Source organism: Caretta caretta, chromosome 19 (assembly GCF_965140235.1).
Source record: "Caretta caretta isolate rCarCar2 chromosome 19, rCarCar1.hap1, whole genome shotgun sequence".
NCBI classification, from domain to species: Eukaryota; Metazoa; Chordata; order Testudines; family Cheloniidae; genus Caretta; species Caretta caretta.
This window is the reverse complement of record NC_134224.1, coordinates 3988065-4010201: the sequence shown is the minus strand read 5'-3', so window position 1 is coordinate 4010201 and position 22137 is coordinate 3988065. Positions and strand designations below refer to the sequence as shown.

General features: G+C 54.0%; 1 protein-coding gene across 1 annotated transcript; it reads right to left on the bottom strand.

Moving 5' to 3' along the window:
* Nucleotides 1–5408: 5408 nt before the first annotated feature.
* TMEM35B (transmembrane protein 35B) lies at nt 5409–12325 on the bottom strand. The gene is made up of 3 exons (XM_048825963.2): nt 12091–12325; nt 8707–8887; nt 5409–6154 (listed from the first exon to the last, which is right to left on the bottom strand). Exons 1-3 carry the CDS (start codon nt 12196–12198, stop codon nt 6024–6026), a joined length of 420 nt encoding a protein of 139 aa, XP_048681920.1. The 5' UTR covers nt 12199–12325; the 3' UTR covers nt 5409–6023.
* Between the last annotated feature and the right edge of the window lie 9812 nt (nt 12326–22137).

Sequence of the window (22137 nt, the reverse complement as noted above, 5' to 3'; positions counted from 1 at the left end):
AGGAGGTCACCTGATTCCTTTGTTCTCCAACCCTTCAGCTCTCACCTTGCAGGGGGGGAAGGGCCCAGGCCATCAGTTGCCAGGAAACAGGGTGTCGGCCATTCTCTGTGTCCAGACTCCTGCACACACATGCCCTCTAGGGCACTGCAATGATCATACACCCTTACCCCACCACCTAGATACTTAAGAACTGCCTAGGGGAAACTGAGGCACCCCCACACTATTCAGAGGAAACATTAAGAACAGTCCCACTTCGTCACATCCCGACAATCTAGCCAACTTTCTATCCACTTTATAGTCCATTCATCCAGGCCATACTTCTTTAACTTGATGGCAAGAATACTGTGGGAGACCGTGTCAAAAGCTTTGCTAAAGTCAAGGAACAACACGTCCACTGCTTTCCCCTCATCCACAGAGCCAGTTATCTCATCATAGAAGGCAATTAGATTAGTCAGGCATGACTTGCCCTTGGTGAATCCATGCTGACTGTTCCTGATCACTTTTCTCTCCTCTAAGTGCTTCAGAATTGATTCCTTGAGGACCTGCTCCATGATTTTTCCAGGGACTGAGGTGAGGCTGGCTGGCCTGTAGTTCCCCGGATCCTCCTCCTTCCCTTTTTTAAAGATGGGCGCTACATTAGCCTTTTTCCAGTCGTCCGGGACCTCAGATCTTCCTTCCCATGCACTTGACAACTGAATAATCAATGCTAGTAGAAACACACCAAGAAAAGCCCTCCCTGACCATGGATGTGTCATCCCCCAAGGGCTGTTTCTCCTCTGAGGCTGGGGATTTCAGGAGCAGCAAAATGTCCAGAGCTGGGGACCAGTGCCTCTCTCTGGGTCTGGCTGCAATCCCCCGGGGATTCTGGAATAAATGCCTCAGCGAGCCTGTCGAGTGCGTCCCCTCGTGTGTTCCCCCGGTCTCAGAGCCCACCCGGCTGCCTTTTCACTGGGTGGGGGCGGAGGCAACGGGCGAGGCAACCTGGTTCTCAGAGGTTGTCCTGCCCACAACTTTCCCAAAAGTTAATTCTCCATTCTCAGAAACAAAGAGCAAGAGAGTCAGAGGTGCCGATCTGAGGCCCTGAGCAGGGCGGGGGCTGGAACAATATGTATAGTAGGGGTGCTGAAAGCCATTGAACCAAACTATATAATAGAAACCACTTCAAGCCAGGGGGTGCAGCAGCCCCCTCCACACTCTTAGTTCCAGCACCTATGCCCCTGAGACTCTCTCGCATGGTCTCCTTCAGGCCCCAGTCACAGATACTCGTCTCAGGCTTAAGAAGGGGGTAAATAATTCTTTTTGATTGTCAGCGAAAACCAGACCAAGAAGCAGTTTGCCAAGCAGCTCACTGGGCTATGATGTGGTGCTGGCAACTCAGACACATTAGCATCAGGGTGAAGCATAGATGACTCTTCTTTTATTTTCAAAATGAACCCAGTGCTTTCTCATGCAGCCCATAATCGAGCTGTGGAACTCCCTGCTGCAGGAGTTCTTTGAGGCAAATGCTGAGGCTGGATCACTAACCCAAGATCAGATCCTGAGCACTCTCAATCCCACTGACTCTAGCAGGCATTTCAGGGGTTCAGTAGGTGGATAGGATTTGGCCCATCCTTTTTATCTCTGCAAGGTAGGATGATGGTGGTAATCAAATCCCAGGCTCCACCATGTAAGCTGTAGGGGTCAGGAAGGAATCTATCCCAGTCAGGGAATCAGGCACATTGCAGGGATTTCCTCCTCCTCTGAGGTCTCAGATGTTATCTAGACACATGCTGTCTGAGCTTGCCTGGCAAATCCTTTGGGCTTGATTCTCCACTGCCCTGCTCCTGGTGTAGCTGTTTCCACTAGTGCAGCAGTTCTCAAACTGTGGGCCGGGAGCCCATTTTAATGGGTTCGCCAGGGCTGGTGTTAGACTTGCTGAAGCCAAAGTCCGAGCCCCACCACCCAGGGCTGAAGTCTTCGAGCTCTGGCACTCCAGAGGGAGGCGGGGCTTGGGCTTTGGTCCCCCTTTCCCAGGGCCACGTAGTGATTGTTGTTGTTGTCCGAAGGAGGTCGCGGTGCAATGAAGTTTAAGAAACCCTGCACTAGTGCAAAGCGAGCGCCACTATTCCGAGTGGATTCCCCTCCCAGGCAGAGCAATGGAGAATCGGGGCCTATATTCTCAGTCTGACAGCCCTGACACACACATGCCTCACCACAAAAGCAAGCCCCCAGGGACTCTGGGGCTCTCATGCCCTGGCCCTGTGACAGTTGGTCCAGCACATGTCGGAGAGGCTCCAGCTTGCTGCCTGGCTCCCACCCCCACAGCGGCTCTGCCTCACCTGCCGTCCGCCCACAGGCCGATCGCTCTCTGATCGTCTGCTCCCTGGGGTCTCGTCTGCACAGCAAACCACTCCCTATGCTGCAGTGGCTGACGGGAAGGCTCATGCCTGGGTCTAGGAAGCTGTGGGGCCCTGCTAGACCACACCATGCCCCCCAAGACCGATGAGAAGCAGAGACCCACCTGCCAACATGCTGCTACCCTTCCCTGGTAGGGCCAAGCAAGGAGCTCAGTCCTTGGGGCTACACGGCCCTTGGCCTCTGGCTCTGCCAGCAAGGAGGCTAACTGGTTCACCCGAGAGCCCTCTCAGACCCCAAGCAGAGCCCTGCTCTGGGGCAGAGTGGGGAAGCCTGGTCCGTCTCTGCCCCACACTGAGGGTATCAGCCCCTGGAGTCGTCCTGCTGGACGGCTGGCAAACACCAGACTCGCCAGCAGAGGAAGGAAAGTGAACCCTGCTCCTGTAAGAGCAGGAGCCACCGGGGCTGGGGAAAAATGCGGGGAATGTTACAAGTGATGGAGGGGTGGGGAGCCAGCAGGAAGCCCTGAGCCTCAGGCGTCCCCCAGGGGCCTGGAGTCCCAGAGAGCCACCCCAGCCCGGCAGCTGCGGCAGGAACAGTCCTCCCCCTTCCCCCAGGATCCTGAGCCAGGGCCACACCTGTCACAGCCAGAATCCCTCACAGCCAGGCTCGGGGGGATGTCAGCGGGTGAAGCTAAGTGCTGCTGGGTGGGGGTGCAGCAGAGGGAGCGAGACAGGGATTTGTCCCTCCCCGGATTGCCAGCAACTGCCCCCTAATCCCACGAGCCATGGCCACGCTGCCTGCTCTGGGGATGCCAGCAGCTCACGCACATGCCCTCACTTGCTAGACCGAGCTTGTGCAGGAAGCGGTTGTCCCCAAACCAGTCCCTGCTGCATCTTCTCAAGCAACCTAAGGTCTAGGAGCCCCCTTCTGCCCTGCGAGAGCCCCCGGGAGGGGCTGTGGGAGACCTCGTCCTCAAGGCACCAGGAGGCCTGTGCTGTCCCCGGGCACCTGCTGTAGTCGCCAGCTGCCCTCCTGGGAGCCACAGCCCTTTCCAAGCCAGAGTTGCGACCCCACTCCGTGGCTGGATCCTCCCCTCCCTGGGTGCAGGGTGAATCAGCCAATGTAGTTACAGGGGCAAGGGAGAGGCCATTGAACCCAGAGCTGACCACTAGTGACCCACTAGGCTCTGCTGCCCACAGAACCACAGCACTGCCAACATCTCTGATACACGGGCACGACTCTTGCCACGATGCTACAGCCTCAGGCTGATGCCAACGTAGCCTCAGTTGCACTGAGGAAAGAGAAACGTAACTCACCATAAGGCGTGTCCATTACAGACCCCAGCCGGAGGCAGCAGGGGATGGCATAGCAGGGCAGGAAAGGCTGGGCTCCCTGCTTGCATGCGACTGTACTAGGCTGCAGGGGCCTTGAGGCACAGCCCACGCCATTGTATTAATTTGGATGGACGCTGCAGGCCCAAAGCACGAACATGATCCTGTCACTGTCCAACATTAAACAGTGTTAAATGCGGGGGGGGGAGGGTAGGCAGTAGCTGGAGACCTCGGCCTCTCAGTAACTCAGCAAACACTGCAGGAAATTCATGCCAAAGGCTAGAAATTTACTAACTGAATCCCAGGAAAGGAAAAGAATCAAAACAAGGCAAAACTCTGAAACTGAACTTGAGAGATGATGCAACACAAATAATGAAACCTGATCAAAGTCTCTTTCTAGAGAGGGTGATTATGGGTGAGGCTCATTCTGCCAAACAGCCCTCCCAGCTGGAAAAGTGGGTAGTTCCAGTCAATTTTGAGTCAGTAACATCAGTCCCCACATTCGACAAAACACTGAGGCTGAAAGGAGAGGAGAGATAGAATAGCATAGATGGGGGGAAATACAGATTTTGTTGACGTTCACAGGACACAGGGTGGTTGATCAATTACGAATGGATGCTTTGGGCTGGCAGGCCAGCCGTGACAGCTGCTGTTCTGGGCCCTGGCTTGCCTCCCCAATTGGGGACATCACCTGGTTGGTCACAGCAGGTCCTTCTGCTTCATTGCGCTTCCTCAGAGCCGGCTGAGCTGTCTCCTCTTGCCCTGCGGTGCAGCCGATCCGAGGATAGGGTGAAAAACCAAGAGGAGAGCAGGATGATCATGGGGGATGGAAAGACACCCAGGGGCCAGGCAGACAGAGCAGGATTTCGCACGTAGCAGGCTGGGGTCCTTGCTGGTGCAGCACAGATGCTCAAGTGTCATCACTGGGGTATCAAGGTCTGAGCGTCGCAGTAAAAATCCTGCCCCGGCCACGGTGGTGGAAGTCCCTTCCTTTCTCCTCAAGCCTCTTTTAAGGGGCCCCAAAAGGGGCGATGGGTGGAATGGTCCTGCCTCTCGCTTTCTGCCTACCCATTAGGCCTAATTTCCAAAGCACCAATTTTGGTCCATTAATTTCCCCTCCCCTCCTCCTCTTGTTTACCACTCATAATCTTAACCCAGTCCTTGGGGGCAAGCAGCAGACCCCCTCTGTTTACCTTAATTCAGTCTGTCTCCTTCGTACGTCTTTTCTTAAACAGTTCTACAGAACAGGCCCTTGGGACGATTCATGAACCTTCACCATCATTCTGGCCACAGCTACGCACTGGGGCTTTCCCCAGCTCTGACCTCTAGGGCTCTCTGCTGCTTCCCACCCGGTGTGAGTCAGAGCCCAGCCCCACTTCTAGGGGAAAGGGGGGGGGTGTCACAGCTATTGGATGGCCCCTCCACAGGCAAGCTCCACCCAGCTGCCCCCTGGGCCCAGCCCCACCCTATGCTCACACCCCACCTGCACTCTCCCCTGGGCCCAGCTGGACCAGCAGGCAGGCATGGCCCATCCAGGGCATGGTCAGGGAGTCTCCCGAGAGGCCCAGTTCCTCCACCACATGCCTTGCCCACCAAGGGGTGAGGATGGGGTTAGCACCCCCAGAACCTTTCCCATTCCTCAGCAGCGAGGATCGCACAGTCCATGGCAGCGACCCACCCATTTGCAGCCACCGCTGGATGCTGAGGCCCAGACCGGGGGCAGAACAGGAGGCAGCCCGCTGGAAATAGAGGTTTTATTTAAAAGTCAGCGCTATGCGGCCCCCCGTACAGAGCGGAGTCAGCACCACCTCCTCCGCCGAGGTCCGGCCAGACAGCTCCATGGGGGCACTGGTGCCATGATACGATTCTTAGCGACAGAGCAAAATAGGCAGAGAGGTGAAGGGCTCGCTAGGCCACAGGAGTTTGACCCCCCGGAGTCCCCCCAGGTCACGCTGGAGGGGACCCATTGTGGGAACTCACACAGCTGTTACCCATTTGGGGCACACTCCAGAGCTTCCCCCCCATGAGGTCCCAGCACAATGCACCATGACCCAGCTCCAATTACCCTGCCCCACCTGGCTGCCTTCAAAGTCAGGGCAGAAAGAGAAACTTCCCAGCCTCTGTGCAGAGTTTCCAGCCAGGCAGCTGCTTCCCACGCTCTGCACACACCTGCAGCAGGTACCCCAGGCCCCCCGGATTAATCAGCCTGCTGGTCCCTCCTCAGGAGCTTTAGAGTTTGTACTGCGCATAAGCGGCCAGTTCATTGGCAGGAAGCCATGTCATTGCAACACTTTGTCGGGGGGAATGACATAATTTCCTGCCAATCCAGCACCCCCGCCCCCCATTTCATTCCAGTCACTCAAACTTGGACTTGGCCCTGCCCCCCCTTCCTCGTATGTTGAGCAGCAGCAGGAGACCCAGGCAGATCGTAGCCGGAGCGCACATGGAGAAGGGCTCCTTCAGCACCAGCAGGGTGTAGATGGCACCTGGGAAGAGAGAGAAAAAAACACGCTGGGGAAGTCAGGGGATGGACCAAGGAAAGGTCAGAGACACTCCTTCACCAGCAGCCCAAAGCACCCAGCTCCAAAAGGGAGCCCCCTGGCCTTGAACCGCAGTCATTACACTTCAGAGTCAACAGACCTCATGAGATGGATGGGGGCAATTCACACCTCTAGGAGCTACGGTCTCAGGCACTCTGCAGACTCAGGCAGGGTGCAACACCCTGAATCAGGTGCAGAGGGTTTTCTTTGGGGGATAATTTTTGAACTCCACAGATGCTGACCAGGCCCTGAGGTGCCAGGCCCAGCTCCAGTTTGGGCAGACCTCATGTTCCTCTGCCAGAGATTTATCTCTCAGGGTCTCGGCATTAGCTGCCCGACAGCTAGCTTGGACTGTTCTCTGCACAAGCGCCGCTGGGGCGCCAAACAAACATGAGAGGGAAGCCACCGCAGCTCCCCCTGGAGAACCTCGGGGAAGCGGCCCCGGCTGCCTAAGGACAAGGATGCTGGGAGCAGGGGGTGGAAAGGGGACACGTTCCCAGGCTCGGCTCCCACTCTGCCATTGTGGCTCCCCGGCCTTGCTCAGGGACTTGGCGGCAGCCAGCAACAGCAAACACCTGCGGCCAGCAGGTCCCGCCCCATCACCAACCACACAAGCCTCCACAGCATTTCTGGGAAGGTCCTTGGCTAGACTAGAGAGTGCGAGGAAACTGCTGCCGGCGCAGATAACGCTCCCCTTGGCAGTCCCCATGCTGTGCCCTGCTGCAGCCTAACGGCAGCTCAGCCGCTGCACAGCCAGTTTAACCAGCCCCTGGGGAATATCCCCAGCATGGGGCGGCGGGGGGGGGAACGACACGGACAGACACTGGGTGGGATGCTGCCTGCACAACGGCCCTGCTGGGCTCACCCTGCAGCCCCCAGGGTCATGCTGAGGAGGGGATGGGGGTTGTTATTCTGGGGCGGTGGAGCTGTCCAAATGGGGCGGTAAATTTAGAGCAGCCTCTGGGGATGCTCTAATTTATGCTGGAGGGGGCAGATCAGGTCCCAGCATCCCCAGAGGGGACATAAAGCCCCCGTTGCCCCTCCCCACACCAGACCACACCCCTGTGAGCAACACAGCATGGAGTCAGGGTCAAAGGGATGCAAACATGACTCTAAAGTGCTTTCCACTCTCTCTTCCAATTAACCTTGTCACGGAGCTGGTCAAAACAGCAGCAGTAAATCCCCTGCACGGAGCCCTCAGTGCTGGCCACGGGGCTGGGCTAGATGGGGCCCGAGAGGAATCTAACGTCCATCGTCCTGTGACGGGATAGACGAGGCACCATCTGACCTGCACAGCCCAGGGCCTGGCAGACAGGGAGACGCTATTAACATGCTAGATTTGAACCTGATGTGTGCCTGCTAGCCCCAGGAGCTTGCAGGGCCAGGTTACTTGAGGTCAGCTCTGTCATTGCAAGCCAAAGGTCCCCAGTTTAACATGTGCAGCTTCCTGATTTGAGCTGCCAGAGTGTGATGTTTTGGCCTGTAACTGACAGGCCATTTGGGCACATGGTTATCAGCCAGCCCCCAGCTAGGTGAATCCTGCCAGGGACAGGAGATGGACATGGCAGCCTTTCACCCTGGAGAATAGCTTCCCTCTTCAGTTGTATTTCCAGCGAGCAAGGGTGCTTGCACTTGCCTTTAACCCTTAGGTTGCTGGCATGCTGCAAACTGCTGCCCACCTTTCATTGCAACACCCCCATTAACACCGACCCGTTCCAGAGACGCTCTGAGGAGACTTGGTGCGAGAGGGGAGGAGGCCGCTGCCGAGGATTTATACCCGTCAGGGGCTGGTGGGGGGGGTGGCGCATTTAAATGACAGAACATAAAGAGCTCGTTTGGCTGAGCTTGGACAGTGATCATTAAGAGCCAGGGGAGGCTTGAGAGCTAGCCAACAGGTGTGAATAGGAGGGAGATGGAGGGTGGGGGTGGAGGAAGCAGAAAATCTAGGCTGAATATCAGGGCAGAAGGAATTGTTGGAAGTCCCAGTTCCTCAACCAGGCCAAGCCCCTGGGGAACTTCCCGCAGAAAGCAATCCACCTGCCGAGAGCAGAGACCTGACTGACCTTTTCTATCTCTGGCTCAGGACACTGGGTGTCTTTCAGCGGGTCATGTTAGTCACTCGTAGGCTCGGCCACCGCATAGGCATGTAACAGGGCTCAGGCGGGCAGAGCCTGCCATTCAAGGCGCCGTTGCCCCAGTGGCTGGGGATAGTGTGGGGACCCTGCACCCAGCCCCTGGGGAGCCACAGGGCATCGCCCACCAGAGACTGCTCCAAAGAAAATCCTAGCCCCTTACCCGGAGAGCTGGGGGCTGGGCTGGGAGCTCTGGAGGACGGAGTGGCATCACCGCAGAGGAGAAAAGATCAATTTTGGGGCTCCTGCAACAAAAGCCAGGACCCCCTGGTGGGAGGGGAGGAGAGGGGGTAGCTGGGCCGGGGAACTCTCCGTAACAAGCCCCACTGGCCAGCTCCACCTAGGAGCCCAGCGGCCGACACCTACCGATCATGACAATGGTGAGCACGAAGTTGCTGATCTCCTGCAGAAGCTGCGGCCCAAAGGCCAGCAGCACCCCGGCCACCACCTCGATCCAGCCGACCACCTGCAGGTACTGCTCCGGCTCTGGCTTGTAGCCAAACTCCTTCAGGGGGAAGACGTCAGCAAACTGCACAAACTGGGACTTCTGGAACGGGGAAGGGAGCGTCAGTCAGCGGGTATGGGGCCGCAGCGGTTCCCTTCCCAGGGACAGGGCATTCGGGCCCACGGCACGGGCTCAGCCACAGTGCATGGTCCTTGGGAGAGAGAAGCTGGGCGGCCCCCTTCTACAGCCTGGAGCCCACAGGGGGCTAGGAAAGGAGCAGAGCATCCCTTGCTTTGAGGTATAGAAAGGCAGCTGGGTGGCTCCCAATTAAAGGGCCTGTCTGCAGTAGCACTAGGTGCCCCCATGGGCAGTCGACGGGGCAACGCGGGCGCAGCACTGCTGGAAATCAGGCCCTAGGCCTAGAAGGGACACATTATTTATTTGTAAAGCACCAACAATCTGCCCTGCAGTGTAGTAAACTCTTACCCCACCTGAAATCCCCCCTTCTGCCCACCCTCTGACCAGCACCTTCCCATCCCGTAGGATCCCACTTTCCCCAACACCTCCGGCCAGGCTTTCTGAAGCACTCAGGGCCCAGCCAGGCTGTGAAACAGGCAGCCGGACCTTTCAGTCCAACAGCAAATTCCACCCTGGGGCGGGGGCCCTCTGTGCCTGAAGAAGCTGGTCCCAGCCTAGCAGCCCTGCGCTTGGAACACCATGGTGCACGGCTCCAACCTGCATCTCCAGGCTGCTTTTGGACTAGCTCGAGGTTCCTTCTGTGGGGTGAGAGTGGGGGGTGCAGTTAAGAACCCTTCGCACAACCACTCTAGGGCATTTTAATTATACAGGTTCTTACAGTGCATTGAGTGGGGGGCTTAGGCAGCCAGGATTCCTGGGTTCTCTCCCTAGCTCTGACACTAAATCAGTGGGACACCTTGGGCAAATTACTTCCCCTGTGTATAAAAGGGGACCAATGATACTTCTCACCGTGGGTAGCTACACGCTTTTTCAATGGAAGGGGCTATATAAGGACTAAGAATTACTAACATTACCTGTTAGGTTGATCATTACCTGTTAGGTTCACTCCCTCTGAGGCACCTGGCATTGGCCACTGTCGGTAGACAGGACACTGGGCTGGACGGACCTTTGGTCTGACCCAGTCTGGCCGTTCTTATGTTCTTATGCAAGAAGTCAACACCAGTGCTGCCAGAGAGTATAGGTACTGCGACCCTGATAAATCATCATCAATGCTTCAGGTGAGGTTACAGGTGGAATTTTTCAAGGTGGCAGAGAATGCCTTGCTGCTGAGATATGGACAGTTTATTTCCCTGCAGCTCTAGGTGACATTCCAGTGCTAAAACTCTCCTCTTATGAAGTGAGCTGTAGCTCACGAAAGCTTATGCTCAAATAAATTGGTTAGTCTCTAAGGGGTCACAAGTCCTCCTTTTCTTTTCTCCTCTTATGATAATATTGCCAGCTGGGAAAAACTGCCCCTTAGCCACAGAGAACTGGAAACCTCTGCTCTTTGCTCCTCTATTCCCTGTTGGCCTCAGCTTAAATCAAAGTTCATTTATGGTGTGTGTCATATCAGGGAAAGTTCATTGGCAGATTATTTAACTACTTCTTCTCTTGTCAGATTCTGCAAAGCCTCTTGGCAGGGCGCTCCACAGCGATATTGGCAGTTCCTGAAAAATTGCCATAACAATCCCACACTACTAGCCACAGATATTAAGGGCTGTGAGCCAGATGCTGCATTCACCTGTACAGGTGTAAAACTAGTGTAACTCCATGGAGATAGTCTTCATTGACACGGGTGGACCTGAGAGCAGAATCAGGCCCCCCCATTTTCAAGTGCTCAGCACCCACATCTGGGGTCAGATTTTCCAAGCTCAGCACCCAACCTGCTGCTCTCTGGACAGTCCGTGCCTAAGTGACTCTGGAAAGCGCTTACTCTCCCGATAACTGCACTGGTTGAGGCTCAACAACCCTTATGTGGAAAGTAACGTAGAATCAGTTTATCGTAGCCCCGGCACTTCCCAAGCTGTGGTTTATAACCGATCCTTGTGCCTACTGGGGGGGCTGAATGCAGTTGCCCTGCAGCCAGGAACGGCACTAGATTTTCCAGATTGCTCAGCATCCAACACGTAGTCCATACGCAGAGCTCCTCTGAAAATCTGCATGCCCATGCCGTGCCCAGTTCACATGGTTGGGGCTGAGATGTTTTGGAAAATCCGACCCCAGTGACAGAGACGAGAAATAGAACCCAGTTCGCCTGACCCCTCGCCACTGGACCACCCCACCTGAAGCCAGTAACAGCCCGTTCAGATGCCACCTCTGGCCTGAGGCCCCCACCAGTTGTGGGTTTGCAAATACGTCTTTTGTTTTCTGCTTTGCTTTCCCCTGCTGCTGTGAGAAAGCCACACAACCAACAGGGGGAAAACTTACTGACTGGACAAGGGAACAGGGCAAGTGACTACAGGCAAAATGCTGTTAGACAAACAAACAAACTTGCTGGAAGCAAAGATAATTTCTCCAGTCCCTGCCAGTTCTGCCATCCTAGGGTTTAATGTGTACCTAGCGAAGGTAACCAGAGCCCAGTGTTAGGCCGCGAGGTTTAGATCTCTTTTGATACGTGTTTGTACAACTATTTCACTCTGTGGCCCTGATCCTACTCCAGCCCCTCGCACCCCGGGGTGCTGCCCCATGACTTGAGCTCTCCCACGACGCACAGCGCCAACAACAATCTGGGGAAGAGCCCCTGGCCTGCATCTGCGATGCACTTTCATTTGCCCGGGGTCAGTCGCCCTCCTGTTCTTCACAACTGGGGGGGGACCGCCCCACAATCCAGGGGTGCAGTGGGGTGCGGGGGGGGTTTAAACGCACGGTGCCAATGGGAAAGGTGGAAATACCCCCACAGCCTCGCTTGTTGCGGGGGGAGGCCTTGCCAGCCCGGCTGCCCAGAGTCCCAGCGAGAGCCAGGGAGCGGTCAAGGGGTCGGGGCTCGCCACCCGCCCCGCTTTGGACCGGGGTTAGACTCACGGGGAGCCGCTCGGCGGCTGCAGGGCCGGGCGAGCCCCGCTTGCCGAGCCCGCTTCCCGCCCAGGTAGGGAAACGAAACCGACCCCGCTCCCGCCCCCGCGCGACCCCCTGGGACCCCAGCCCGACCTGCTGCTCGCAGGGACCTGCAACAAACAACACCCCGCCCCCGAGCCGAGCCGGGCCGGGCCGGGCCGCGCTCAGCCGCGGCGGCTTTGCAAGGCGAGCCCCGATTGCCCGGCCGGAGCCGCTGCGAGCCCCGCACTCACCAGCTGCTGGTAGAGCTCGCCCGAGATCTGGTCCGTCAGCTTCACCGCCCCGGTGAGCAGGAAGAAGAGGCCGAGCAGCACCCGGATGGCGGGGAAGACGAGCGCCATGGCCCCGGGCTGGGCCGGGCCGGGCTCCGGCGGCCGCTCCCCGGCCAGGTCCCGGGGAAATGCAGCGCGCGCGGCGGCTGAACGCGGGACCCGCCCCCGAGCTCGCCCCGCGCCGGCGAGGGGGCGGCAGCTGGTCCCTGGCGCTGCGGGCACGTGTCTCCTGCCGCCCTCCCGGGGGCTGGGGGGGGGCGAGGTGGGGGGCCAGGCGCCGGCCTGCCGTACGCCTACACCTGGCTACGGGTGTGAAAAACTCACCCCCCTCGCAGACGATTAAGCCAACCTCAGCTGGTAGAAGACTTCTAGCTACAGCCTGGGGGGGGGGGGGTTTATTACACCAAAGGAAAAGCCTCTTCCATCACGGTAGCAAGTGTCTGCCCTCCAGCTGCGGGGCTTGTCGCTAGACGTACCCTCGGATCGGCAACACTCAACATTAAAAAAAGCAGGGGGCGGCTCCCCTCCCAATGAGATTTTTTTTAAAAAAATAATAAATGTTGGAAAGTACAAGATTTCCCCCCCCCCCTCCCCTTGGCTTCTGGTTTCTGAGCCTTTCGGGTGCACTCTCATGTCGTCTTTTCAAGCTTTCCTCGGCAAGCATGAAGGCTAGAAACTTCCGTTTTTACACTGAGAAGTGGAGACTGTCATGGAATCACCTGACTCCAGCAGCTGGAGCTTTAATCAATCAGGTATTGCAGATTTCATGGAAAAATCACAAGTGTTGGCAGCACTGCCCTGTTCTCCCAAGCCCACGTGCAGCGGAGTGTATAGATCTTCATTCTGTTCGCAGCAGTATTTGTTTTGCCGTTGGCACCCAGGAGCCCCTGTCATGGACCAGAAGCCCCAGGGCAGGAGGTGCTGCACAGACACAAAGCAAAGAGCTGGATTAGACCCCTGCCCTAAAGCGTTCACAATCTAAAAACCGGTGCTGGGGTGGATGTGCAGCTGTTCTGCAATCATCACTGAAAACGGGGTCTGGATATTGGGGTATGCCTGTACAAACACATGGGTTTCGTTTGACAGGGGCTGGTAGGAAAAACAACCAGCAAGGGGGAGAACGCCTCAAGATAAGCCACTTCTTGGCAAAAACGTGAAGATTTGACAGTGCCAGGTCAGGAAGAGGCACAGGATCCCAGGAGACCTAAAGGATGCTGGCAGGCTTAAGAAGAACCCCTGCCAAGAGTGGGGGTAGCTGTTTGGGGGAACCAGGCAGAGACATAGACACTCCCTGGGGTATCTGAAGACGCGAGGCCAGCCTGTGTTGTCTTCAGGGAATGATGAGCTTGTAGATACTGTAAACACACATGTAGATTGTTTGTTGCTTCAGTCTCCTTTCTTTGCTCATATGCTTTGTTTCCACTGCAAAAATAAACAGTACTTTGGGGGTAAGAAGGCTGTCTGATCACTGCATGGCTCTGGGCATGGACGCCCGATGGGCAAAATGGCAGGTGCTCAAACCAAGCTGGGCCTGCAGCGTAAGGGCCGTTGATATCCAGGGTACAGTAGCCCAGAGTCTGGTGTCTGCCCCTGGGATAGGCAGAAGCAAAAGGCCTGATGCCTAAGGGGGTGCATTCAGGGAGACCAGGAAGGGGACACAGCTGCAGCTAGCCCTGCAACCCTGACAGTTACAGCGTACAAAAGCTTAGGCTTGGCCTACCCTAGCAACTTGTCAGTATAACTACGTCGCTCTGAGCGATGCAGTTATGCCAACCTCACTGCTGGTGTAGACGGCAGCACTACGTCAGAGGGCTTCTCCCATCAACCCAGCTACCACCCTGCCTCTTGGGGAGGTGGATTACCCATGCCGATGGGAGATGCCCTCCAAAGTATAATGGAACAGAATCCATTGGTACATGCTACGGCCGCGCCACTTTAAGTATAGACAAGCCATCTCTGTCCTCATACGCTGATCCCCCGTCTCCTTTCCTACATGCTTTGGTAAGCAGTGAAAGAGTTAACAATGTGGACATTTATTGCATGGTCTTTGATGCATGGGGCACACCCTCTTCCTGTTGTGTAAATGCAGAAAGGCATCACTGCATCTGCTAATATGTGGGTCCATGTTTTCAAGGCAACCTGAACAGCTGGGAACTTCCATTTAAAAACAAATAAATAAACCTGTTCTGCTCTGCTCTGCTCTGTTCAGTGATGATAACAGCTGTGTGCGTGTGTTCCCTCTGTGTGCTGCCCCGGCTCTGCAGATCGCTGACCCAGCAGGCCCCGAGAGAACCCCCAATGACCACAGACTCTGATAAGGGACGAAGGCACCCGGCCAGGTTTATTGCCAAACGAAGCACAGTAATAGTTTCCTGCAGACTCTACAGGAAATACTAAGAAAAATGCACCCTGCCAATGGACCGGCAGTCCATGGCGGGATTCTCCACTGCCCCCTAGGCTGGACAAAGACATCCCCTCAGGGGTGCAGTCTTATACACAGGTACAAATAAGTCACACATCACTCCTGATGCATTGAGGTACAACCCCTCTGCGTGTTAGGGTGCTGCCTGTCTCCTGGTACAGGTTGGTTCGAACAGACAACTCTATCCATCATGTTATCCTTTGGACCCTAAAGATGTCTTTAGAATGGGCCAGCCAATTCCTCATTATCTCTGTGGAATGTGTTCGTAACGGGATGTTCTGGTGCCATCCTGGCACATGTATACATGCAATTAGCAGCCTTCTTGCCAACTTCTGTGAGCAGGGCCTGTCTCTGGCTAACAGCTTAACTTTGCTTTATGTTCGCAAAGTCTTGACCATCACTTTAGTTCAGGCCTCATACCAGGCCTCTGATACAAGGGTTTATGTTTCAGGGCCTGATCTTACTACACTGGGCTTCTGGAGACCAAGGAGGCAGATTCAGGGCATGCCCCTGGCCTTTACAGACTTCAAGGCTTCAGTGGGCGTAAGTAGAGTTAAATACGCGCGTAAGTCTTTGCAGTTCCTTTCCTGAGGCTAAAGCAATCTTTGCTCTCGTGCTGTATTTATTTGGGTCAAACCAGAGTCAGGTTTCTGCATGGATATTTTTGCCATCGGTCCTTCCTTTGAAGAGTTTAGCACGTGGGACTGGGGAATAGAATGGAACAAACACAGCCCAGTTCTGGCTGTCGTATTTTCCCTCCCTGACCCCTCAGATGTTGGCGAGCTGGTCACAGGGCACCAGCACACTAGTCTGCAGCACACCGAGCTATTCTGGATTTCAAACTAATCAATAACTGGAAATACGGCAGAGACAAGGGCAGAACTCAAGTGGGGTTTTCCGTGAAAGCCTTTTTAAAAATCCTTTCTGAGTAATAGATTCCTGCATCAGGCTACCTCGTTCCCTTCTTCCAGGGTGGGATTTTGTGTCCTTAATACCTTGCACATCACTGCATGAAACATAAACCAGGTCTCTCAGGACTCTTGTTAAAGCAGGAAAGGGCAGAAGAGCATAAGCCAGCCTGAGGAAATCATTTTACTTCAGCTGAAAAAGAATCTGCTTGTGTTTAAATAGAGAAGAGGTTTCACCCCAATCTTTTCATGTGTTCTGGAAACTCCCGGTAATCTTGATCCAAATTCTCTCTTGCTGGGACTGCTTAGTGTGCAAAACAGAGGCCTGGTTTTAATTTTTAAAATGCTCCAAGAACCATTTAATTCCCCCTCATCCAAGAACATAAGATGCCCGTTTCAAGTGCCATAAGGATCAAATACCTTGCTGCTGCAACACCCCTAGTCTGGGTGGGGTTATGCTCAGCCTGAATGCTCACCCCCCAGGCATTTAAAAACAGAGATGACAGAAAGGATAACCTCCTAGGTTGTGATTTACCCCAACAGCTTTACATTCCAGCACATCTAAAGATGCTCTGTGCATACCCCACCTCTTCTTGGGAGCACAGAGCCTGCTTTTCAAAGCAGCTGAGTGTGCTCAGAGCACATGGACTTCGGGCTGTGCTCTGAAAATCAGGGCTTCAGCCTCTCTCTATCAGCGGTCAGGATGAGACCTTCACAGGGGCAGATTATTCTACACCTGTCTGGGGGGAGGGAGCAGTTCTTCTACCTTCCTCTAAGGCACATGGTGTTGGCCACTCTCAGACAGGACACTGGGCTAGGTCGACCATGGGTCTGAGCCAGCCTGAGAATGTATAGGTTACCACACCCCTGTAAATCCACTGACTTCAGCAGCATGAGATCAGAAATGTGCCAATAGGGATCGGGTGTTGCACTGAGCAATCAATGCTGGAGCGACGCTGACATGTGGCGTTCTGGACCATTACTGGAGGGTTCCGGGGTATTGTTTCCTAACACTTCTTTCAGCAACTTTTGATTGCCGTTTACAAGTATTGCTGAATCAAACCTCGCAGCGGGTCAGTGTTATCCCCATTTTAGAGAAACCGAGACGCAGAGAGGTTAAGGGACTTGCCCAAAGACACACAGCGGTGGGGGCTAGGGATACAACCCAGGAATCCTTCCCTCTGTCCTGAACACCCTAGAAAAAAGGATCTCACAAGATGGTTCCCCTCCCCACCACCCTCATCATTAGATTTATAAGGGAACAGAATCCATTGTTACATGCTAGGGATGCCAAACTGCTATACAGCAGAACCACACCTGAGACTATTGCTAGTTTCTTTAAGGCCAGACACTAATAATTCCCAGTGAACTAATTCACTTCTCATCTTGCAAGCTCAATGAGCTCAGCTTACTGTCCACATCTTCACTCAGCGATTCAGAGTCTGTGTTGTCTTCCCCTCTGGGTATATAGACATGGACCTCTGCTCTGGATTTTCTGATCTGGGGCAGCAAAGGCAGATCTCTCCAGGCCAATGGCAGGCAGGTGAGCCCACACACCAGCAAACTCTGTGCTGTAGCACCAGGAAAGGGTTTCAATGCTGCTGGCTGCATATTCCTCTGGGCCACTGCTCCTGCTGGGAGGTTGTTCCCATTAGGCTTCGACTTGCTGGGAGATGTTTTGACAGCTGGTCGGATGGGGCTGGAGAAGTGCACATAGGCCTGTTGCTTCCTTGGCCCTCGATGGGTTCCTGTCCTCTCCCTCAGGTTGGAAATGCCACCATCTTGTGCTCTGCTACCCGTGGCGTGATTTAGCCCTGGAGGAGGTCTTAGGAAGGGTAACTTGCTGTTCTCTAGGAGGCCTTGCAGAGTGGAGCGTTCACTTTTGGTAAGAAAAGCTTTGCGCCTGCTTTAAAGACAAGACCAGGGGTTAGCTCAGGGAGCAGGCACAGGAGAGCAAGAGTTCAAACCCCAAACTGAAGACCCGATTCAACACCCGTTGAAGTCCTTTGAAAGACTCTGTCAGGGCCCAGCTGCCTGCCACTTTGGAAGACTGGAGCCCACTTTCCCTTCGCCCTCTCTGCAAAGTCTGGAGCTGCAAACCCCTTTTCCCTCTCTGCTGCTGGCACTTGGGTGAGCAGGTCAGGGATGGCTCCTACTCCAGGGCTGGCTCTGTGCTGGCGTGGGGTTCTTCCCACATCACCACCACCTTTTAAATGTCAGGGTCTTTGCATGAGCTGCCTTCAGCAGGGGCCAGGTTCCAGCCGCTGCTGCACCTCTCCGAAATGCTCTGCCCAGCAAGAGAAGCACAAGGGAGAAGTCGGGAGCTGCTATCCGGCTTCTGACACAACAAGGTGACTTATAAAGCTCAGGTCAGTATCATTATAGGCACAAAGAGGTGAAATGACACAGCAGGTCAGTAAAGCTGGGCATGGAACCCAGGTGTCCTGACCCCCTAGTATGGCATGATGTCCCCTGCCTCATATGGATACACAAACAGCCCCTGTTCAGGAAATGGAAATCTAGGCAAATTATTGCTCCTGTTGGGGGGAGGGGGGGGGAGGATGTAACAGGGGTTGTTGGATCTTAAAATACAGGCAATACTTTGCTCTGCTATTGCAGCACGTTTGCCGGTCTGCGCTGGGGTCCATGCCAGAATCTGAGCCAGGGAATTACTGGACAAGAATTTCTTCTTTACAATCCCAGGACAGGAAGGGGCAACAGCAAGGGCTGCAAGGAACGGTCTCTTGGGAGGGGTTATTTCCATTTCCTGCAAGACACATCCATCTGGTCTCCTTGGAGTCCTCGTAGTGGGCCAAGTGCAGCCCTGGGGGTGAGTTCACTGCCTGCACCAGATTTAAAGGGCTCCCAGCCGTTCTGAGAGTGGGTCTCAGACAGCAGTGGCATGGAGCCAAATGCAGGTTGGTGGCAGAACAAGAACCCATGGTGACTACACTGCTTGCATCCACGAAGGGGACATGCTAAGTACTTGTCCAGCTGAGATTTGGGACACCAGATCCCCAAGTCTGAGAACTGGTGATTTTGAGCAGTGGTTTCTCAAGCTCTTCCATCCCCTGTCCCTGGGGGTACAATGCAGTGTAGTCTGGGGAACCTCTAGAACAGCAATTCTCAAACCTTCAGCAACTCAAGGACCCCCATTTTGATTTAAAAAATTTTGGGGACCCCCAAGACACCCCGCTCAGCCCCAGGCCCTGCCCCCACCTCACCCCTTCCCCCAAGGCCCCACTCCAACCCCACCTCTTCTTGCCCCCAGCTCACTCCATCCCCCCTCTCTCCGTCGCTCGCTCTCCCCCACCCTCATTCACTTTCACCAGGCTAGGAGAAGAGTGTTGGGGTGCAGGTTCTGGGAGTTTTACTGCAGGAGGGGGTGAGACCTCTGGGAGGGAGTTTGGGTGCAGGCAGGGGTGCGGGATGTGGGCTCCGGGCTGGGGAGGGGATTTTGGGTGCTGGCTCCAGGAGGGGGCTCTGGGCTGGGGTGGAGGAGAGGGTGAGAAGTGTGGGCTCCAGCTGGGCGGTGCTTACCTTGGGCAGCTCCTGAAAGCAACTGGTACATCTCTCTGGCAGCGGCTCCTAGGCAGGGGAGCCAGGGGGTCTCGGCCAACAGGACCTGTGTGGTTGGTACGGGGGGCAGCACGCAGAGATTCCCCTGCCCCTCCCGCCTCTGGGACTGCAGGGAAGTGCCAGCCACTTCCAGGAGCGGTGCGGGGCCAGGGCAGGCAGGGAGCCTGCCTTAGCCCCGCTGCATTACTAGAGGGAGAGGAGTTGATCCGCAGGGCCCTTGTAGTACCCTCAGGGTTCCACAGACCCCCGTTTGAGAAACACTGCTCTAGTACAGTATATAGCCGTAAGGGGGGTGGGGGAGCGTGAGCCCTAGGGAGCTCTCTGTGACACCCTGAGGCTAACAGCCCATTGCTTTGGACACCCTTGACATAGACCAGAGCAGGAGTTTGTTACAGGCAAGCTGGGCTTTGTTACAAGCAGGTTAATTCATTCACCTGCATAAAAGGATAATAAAAGCATGTTGGAGTACAAAGACAATTCATTCCATTAAAAGCTTTTGGGGTGAAGGGGGCAGGGGTGACATTTACAGTCTCCAGTCTTGACTCCTTTTAAAATAGGAAAGATGTAATGGCTTCACCCATACGGCTGGAATTATTGGCCACACAGCCTTAGAGAGCAGGATGGCTGCTTGCAGGGAGACACGCGGGGTATTATTCCATGTGGATTGCAGAAATACTGTGTCCTGCCACAAGGGGCAGCACTGTATTCGAACTCAGCTAATTCTTACCCCCCCATGGCCTTATTCCCCCCCTTTCCCATCTACCTCAACCGCTACTCCTCTCTTCCAAGCACTAAGCCCCATCCCACTTCTTTGCAGCTACTCATGGCTCTGTCCCTCTTGCCATCCTTCTGCACACTTTCCCCACTCCCACCCCCAGACATCTTCCCCAGCACTACCTGCTCCTCTAGCTGTTTGAGCAGATTTTCTTGTGCTCTTGGCAGTTCCACTCCCATTTCACTGCATCCTGCCTCCACAATTTGTAGCCCCATTTCTGATCCCCACACATTAAAAATGGCCATTGGGGTCAGACCAATGGTCCACTGAGCCCAATATCTTGTGATTTTTGTCCAACCTGCTCTTAAAAATCTCTTATGACGGAGATTCTACAACCTCCCTGGGCAATTTATTCCAGTGCCTAACCACCCTTACAGGAAGTTTTTCCTATTGTCCAACCTCAACTGCCTTTGCTGCAATTTAAGCCCATTGCTTCTTGCCCTAGCCTCAGAGGTTAATAAGAACAATTTTTCTCCCTCCTCCTTGTAACCACCTTTTATGTACTTGAGAACTGTTATATCCCTCCCTCTTCTCCTCTCCAGATTAAACAAACCCAATTTTTTCCAATCTTCCCTCATAGGTCATGTTTTCTAGACCTTTAGTCATTTGTGTTGCTCTTCTCTGGACTTTCTCCAATCTGTCCACATCCTTCCTGAAATGCGGCGCCCAGACCTAGACACAATACTCCAGTTGAAGCCTAATCACCGCAGAGTAGAGCGGAAGAAGTAATGCTCATGTCTTGTTTACAACACTCCTGCTAATACGTCCGAGAATGTTTGCTTATTTTTTGCAAATGTTACACTTAACTCATTTAGTTTGTGATCCACTACGACCCACAGATCCCCTTCCGCAGTACTCCTGCCTAGGCAGTCATTTCCCCTTGTGTGCATGCACAACTGTTTCTTCCTAAGTGGAGTATTTTGCATTTGTCCTTAGTGAATTTCACTCTATTTACTTCAGGCCATTTGTCCAGAACATTTTGATTTTTAATTCTATCCTCCAAAGCACCTGCAATCCCTCTCAGCTTGGTATCATCCAAACTTTGTAAGTGTACTTTCTATGCCATTATCTAAATCATTGAAGATATTGAACAGAACTGGACCCAGAACCGATGCCTGGGGGACACCACTTGATATTGCCCTTCTAGCTTGACTGTTCATCTGTGTCTGATAATTCTGTTCTTTACTCTAGTTCCAACCACTTTTTCTAAAACTGAAGTTAGGTTTATGGCCTGTAATTGCCAGGATCACCTCTGGAGCCTCTTTTAAAAAAGCCAGCCATTAGCTACCCTGAAGTCATCTGGTAAAGAGGCTGATTTAAGTGATCGTTATATACCACAGTTAGTTGCTCCAATTTCATGGCGATTACAATCCATAGCATGGCATTTCTCTCCCCTGAAGGCAGCGCAGGGCACAACTCTAGCATCCCTGATGCATTGGGAACACAGCAGTGGTACCTCAAGACTTCTAAAGTACTGCAGCTGCAGAGTGGATAGAGATGCTGAGTTTCTATTTGAGAGTAAAGCAACATGAGCTTGGGTGAGGGCCCAGGCAGCATGGTAAGCTATATATTCAAGGTGAATACTTGACTTGAGCTGAGCTTCAAGTGCTAAAGCCACATTCCCGCCTCAGGTGTGCATGAACAACCTTTGCTTTCTGACTTTGCAAGGTGGTTTGCAGCAAGAGATAGCTGAGTTTGGATTCTTTTAATTGAAAGTCCTGGATTCTATCACATTTAGATGGTGGAATAGTCTCACATAGGGAGTGGTGGAAGCCAGACTGCTGGTGACAAAGCTAAGAAATCATTGCAGAATAGAGTATTTGTCTGAAGGAGATGAGAAGAGGAAAACCAGAGTCCTGCATTAGCCAAGACAGACAAGGCCTATTCTTCCCCTACCCCCATCTCTAATTCTTATGATTTAATCATGCACAATAAAGAGATTTCACAAGTATTTAATAAAATGTTACACCAACAAACAGCAGGTGGTAGGGGACTCACCTGCTCTCAAAGCCCAATTTCCAACTGCACTGCTGCTGACAAAGGCTAGAGCATCTGTTAGATAGCTGGGGCAACAAAGCCACATACCCAGCATCTGGAAGAGCAGGAGTCCCTTTCCTTGCTTGCAAGTCCAGAACAAGTGGGTTGCTCAGTCCCAAGGATATTTTTGGCACTGCTAAGTGTAACATTCTGCTGCGTTCATTCATTTCTAACTTCCCAAAGGCAGTGGCAAGACCTAGTCCTGGAAGAGTTCTCTAAGCCTCTTTCCCTGACCATCTGCCCCCCTCCAGTTTAGCTCAGATCTAAATGAACATGAATAATTCAGT

Excerpts from the sequence above, each read along its gene's own strand:
- TMEM35B (XM_048825963.2), bottom strand. The coding sequence starts at position 12,198 with ATGGCGCTCGTCTTCCCCGCCATCCGGGTGCTGCTCGGCCTCTTCTTC. Across the intron at positions 8,888-12,090 it reads GCGAGCTCTACCAGCAGCTG|AAGTCCCAGTTTGTGCAGTT; the intron begins GTGAGTGCGGGG and ends TCCCCGTTCCAG. Across the intron at positions 6,155-8,706 it reads GCTCACCATTGTCATGATCG|GTGCCATCTACACCCTGCTG; the intron begins GTAGGTGTCGGC and ends CTCTCTTCCCAG.